The sequence below is a fragment of the Alosa pseudoharengus genome, unplaced genomic scaffold (assembly GCF_046254945.1).
Source record: "Alosa pseudoharengus isolate Yale_2024_CS ecotype anadromous, Long Island Sound unplaced genomic scaffold, YU_APseudo_1.1 YU_APseudo_1.1_scf_24, whole genome shotgun sequence".
In the NCBI taxonomy this organism is placed as follows: Eukaryota; Metazoa; Chordata; class Actinopteri; order Clupeiformes; family Clupeidae; genus Alosa; species Alosa pseudoharengus.
In genome coordinates this window covers 24,440,807-24,445,806 of record NW_027468689.1, presented here as the reverse complement: position 1 = coordinate 24,445,806, position 5,000 = coordinate 24,440,807, and the positions used below count along the sequence as shown (strand labels likewise).

At 47.0% G+C, this 5,000-nt stretch overlaps 1 protein-coding gene across 1 annotated transcript in view; it reads right to left on the bottom strand.

Annotated features, from left to right (window-relative positions):
* Positions 1-5,000, bottom strand: part of LOC143142571 (protein TANC1-like) — a 71,973-nt gene that overhangs the window by 29,607 nt on the left and 37,366 nt on the right. The window contains exons 6-7 of the mRNA XM_076303541.1: positions 3,902-4,076; positions 736-1,104 (exon numbers count right to left, since the gene is read on the bottom strand). Of these exons, the coding sequence (XP_076159656.1) occupies positions 736-1,104; positions 3,902-4,076 (544 nt within the window). The remainder of the gene's footprint in view (positions 1-735; positions 1,105-3,901; positions 4,077-5,000) is intronic.

Genomic DNA, 5,000 nt, shown 5'->3' with positions numbered 1-5,000 from the left:
CACCTCAATGGTGTGCTTCTTGCCACGCTTATGAATAGTGTATATTTACAGTATTACTGAGCGGGCTTGACCTTCACCTGCAAAAATCTAACTAGTGACCTCTGACTCATTTTGTTCTCTTCTCATCTCAAGCTGAGATTCATCAGCCTCATCTCTTCATATAGTATCTCACTATTAATGCACTATTGACGAGAGCCTCTAAGATTCTGGGCTTGTCATCAACCTAGTTGGCCAATCAGGAGTGTACCCAGGCATGCAAGTCTGTATCCAAGGCGACTGGCATATGATGTTGGCAGATATGGATGCTCTACTCTGTCAACTCTCGCACACCTGAGCAGCTTCACAGAGACAGATAGGATTCCCCCGGGGATCTCTCTCTCTCTCTCTCTCTCTCTCTCTCTCTCTCTCTCTCTCTCTCGTTCTCTCTCACACAAATGAGTTCTCTCTCTCTCTCTCACACACAAATGAGTTCTCTCTCTCTCTCTCTTGCTCCTTTACACACTCATATGCAAACACACCCACATACACAAAAACACCCACATACACACCTGTGCGGACAGCACAGTGCATTTCTATAGCCTGTAGCCATGCAAAACATCCCTCAGCTGTCACCAGAGATGACAGCACACAGCGGTCGCCGACAACAACACAGATGCAGCGAGCAGCAACAGAGTTCGGAATGTGAGAGTGGAGAGACAAACAAAAGAACAACAACAACAAAAACTCAGAGCCTACCCGCGACTGAGTTCGGGCGGGGCATCACAAGGGAGCCACTGTGATAGGCTGCGGACGCGGGCATGGGTGTGTCTGTGGGCGGGCCGGCAGGTGAGGGCGCCGGTCCGGGTCTGGTGGATGGAGCGTTGCCAGGTGTGGTGCTAGGGCCGTCCTCGGTGACGGGTGAGCAGGGCGCGGGTGGCAGGGCTGAGGCATGATGCACACTGGCATTGCCTGCGCCTGCGCCTGTGCCAGGGCAGCCGCTGCTGATGCTGATGCTGTTGTTGTTGGTGGTGGTGGTGGTGTCTCGGACGCTCAGGCTGCCATCTTTACTCCACTCCAGACTGGAACCACTCCGGTCTTCATTCTCAGACGAGCTGGTCACTGTCGCTGAGACACAGAAAGACAGAGAGAAGGAGAGGGTGTTATATGGATGGATGGGTTATTGAGTGGTGGATGGATTGACATAAACAGGCTTGATAGCCAGATAGATAGATAGATAGATAGATAGATAGATAACCAGATAGATAGATAGATAGATAGATAGATAGATAGATAGATAACCAGATAGATATATAGATAGATAGATAGATAGATAGATAGATATAGTCCACGTTCACCTTCCCCAGCTCTAGTCAATGACATAGATAACAGTACACAAGCCTGGTGTAACACAAACAAAAACATACCAGCTCTCTCCTCTACACTGACCCTAGATCAGTTGTGTTTGATTGGACTGATGGGATTTGTGTTGGTGTGGCTCAGTGTCAAACACACACCAGCTGTGACATGCACAGGAGAGGACCTCAACAACAAGATGAGATCAGGATAAAGCTAGATAGATCCGCTCACTGTGGTAGCAAGAGCTCAGCCACACACACACACACACAAACACGCACACACACACACATGTACACACATGTACACACGTACACACACACACACAATTGCTTCAAACAAATTCACACACACACACACACACACACACACACACACACACACACACACACACACACACACACACACACACACACACACACACACACACACAATGGCTTCAAACAAATTCGAACACACACACACACACACACAGAAATGAACAAAGTTGACTAAAGTTGCTGGGTCATCGTATTTGCTTTATACATCATGTTTTTGTGCATTTTCCCTTTCATTCCGTGGGTATGAAAGGAGAGGGTTAAGACTGCATCATTTCAAGGTAAACGCTGCAGACGTCCTACTTCGAGGATCCCTTAGAGTCGGAGCTCAGAGGAACTGGGGAGGGTGACGCCGTTGTCCTAGATTTGTCACCATAAATTCAGAGCCCGCAGATACAGCCACGCCGCAGTGCAAAGCTAGACTTCTCAAACAGACACAGCAAAACAAAACACCCCCCCCCCCCTTCTCCCCCCACCACCAGATTTCAGTGCGGCCCAAATCCATCCCTTGACTCTCCAATTTATCCTCCTAGATCCCCCTACAGTATTTTCGCGACAGTCTTTTTGTTCGAAGAAAGACGCAGGGAATTAGCGGTAGCGTTGCACTGCACTAACTCCCGGTGCTGTCAGCATCTCAGAACTCTCGTCCTGAAAAATCTCCTGTAAAGACCTGCTATCCCAGCAGGACGCCTCGTACTGCCCGCAGCTCTCTAACTAACAGCACTTAGATGAAAACTGCTCTGGAGAGAGAGAGAGAGAGAGAGAGAGAAAGGAAGAGAGAAAGACAGTAGGATAAAGAGGGTAGAGGGAGAAGTAGAGGGAGTACGTACTTTACCTGACAGCTACAAAAACAGGCTGTTTTAGCACCTAGGCTTTACATAAGCACGAGGAATGATCACTATTCACATACTGTCTCAGCACAGTTAAGACAGGAGGAAGGAAGAATAAGACCTGGGGAGGATGGATCTGAACACCTGGATAGATACTCACTGAGGTGTTCAGTGTTTAAAAAAGATCTACCTGCTAAGCCATAGCTGAGAGTTTCTTGCTGGGATTTGCACATCATCAAATCATCATCATCAAAGACTAAAGCAGACTTTTTGTCCTCAAATAACCAGTTCAGAGCTTCTAAGTCAAAGAGAATGGCAAGAAAGCTTACGCACCGTACCTCTAATCCAAATCTGAGCTGGATGAAAAAGAAAATCTAACTTTGAACCACTATGTTAACCAGGTTCTGTACTCAGCAAAAATGATTGAGGATGTTACATAATCATTACCAGCATTAGTACTGTAACAGTCATATGACTGTTATGATGCTGTTTTCAGAATTCACACTGGGCTTTGCAAGGCCTCTTCAGATTATTTTCCCTCTCGTAGTTTGATCACAGAGGGGTGGAGGCTCAACATCAGACTCCCCATTGCTCAACCTTGGAACTCTTTGTGTGTTTCTTCCATTCTAAAAGTAGAAATGAGGGCTATATTAAGCGAGAGCCCAGCTAGGGACACTCTCCACAGATAAAAGGCCTGGCAGGGGATGAAAACACAGGACATGGAGAGATCCTAAGGATCTGTTTTGGTTGGAAACATGACCTGTGACGCTGACAGGACAGTGCGTAACAACACACCCAAAGCAGCTGTGTTTGAATGTAGCCTCTCTCAGAATAACCAAAAGAAGCCATAAAGAGAAACCATAAGAAAGAGTGACACAAAGACACACAGACAAGAGGATTCATCAGCACTGCCCTGTACTTCACTCCGTGACGCCATCTTTGAAAAGTGGTAAGACTGCTTTCATTGATAATGACCAATCTCTTACAGTAATAAGACAATTCATTCTCTTGGCTGTCAGAATCAGAGTTTCTGAATGTATCTGAAAGTAACTGAATGTAATAATGACTGAAAAGTGATTGACACATCTCGGTTAGGCATATGAACAACGCTACTCAAGCGCTATTGACTACTGTTAGCTGATGGACTGGGAAGAGTCCATGGCAACCCCAGTGGAGTGCGCCAAGGGAGATATCAATGATATTAATGACTTGCTGAGTCATCAATACTTTAAACTGCCGATGACCAGTGAGCAAATGTAGGAACAGTATTGGCTTTTAGGACTTCCTACAACACAAGCACAGCACAGCACAGCACAGCACAGCACAGCACAGCACAGCACAGCACAGCACAGCACAACACAACACAACACAACACAGCACACATCCTCTTGCAGGATGGTGGGAGGACTGTGGAGGACTCACCGATGATGCCGCTGTCCTTGCTCTCGAGTGTGGAGCTGGGGGAGGTGAGGGAGGTGCAGGCGGCCGGCTGGCCTGAGCTGGGCAGGGTGGAGCAGGGGCTGTCCGTGGTGCTGGGGGACGCCGTGCTGCTGGTCAGCGTGGAGCACGGACTCACGCCTTGACTGGTCACTACACACTAACAGGAGAGATGGACAGAGAGAGAGAGAGAGAGAGAGAGAGAGAGAGAGAGAGAGAGAGAGAGAGAGAGAGAGAGAGAGAGAGAGAGAGAAAAGCGGGAGAGGTGGGTGTTAAGGTTGTTTTTGAAACAGTATTCAATCCCTTATATTACTATACTCGTCTAAAACATGTAATATATGACAACACACAATATGACTGGTGACTACACACTGTATTAAAAGAGACAGAGAGATAGATTGGGGGGTGCTTGGTTAGTTTAGAGAGGGATGGAGAGTATGGGATACGAGATGCTGGGATTGAAATAGAAAGAAACACAAGAGAATAAATAGGGTGATAGAGAAAAGCAGTTAGCAAGACTCTCCACTACAGGAGCATCTCATGCTCCCATGCTATGTGTGTCACCCCCAAGAGCACACACACATGCACACGCACACACACGTGCACACACACACACACACATACACACACACACACATACACACACACACACCAAAGGAGACCCTCTCGCCTCATTAGAACACCCTTGTTAAGAGAGCAGGACTGAGATTAGTGCCGTAACCAATGCCTATGTATTCTGAGCTAGCCCTCCACTGCAGGGTTACAAAATGATAGAGTGAGAGAAAGACGGAAGAGTGGATGGGAGGCAGAGAAAGGTAACAAAGAGGGTGGCAACAGCGAGGGCGAGATTGATGAAGGGAGAATGATGGGAAAATGGTAAAGAGAAAGGGAGAAAAAACGAGTGAGAAAGAGGGAGGAAGAAATGCAAAGGGGAAAAAAAAAGGAAAATACATTCTCCTCTCGCTTTAATCACAAAAGAATCTCGTGCCTCCATAAAAGGGAAGAGCTTAAAATAAAACTAACCCACTGCCTGGCCTACTTGAAAAATAATTGTTTCCAAAGTAAGCAACCCAAAGCGAAGCAT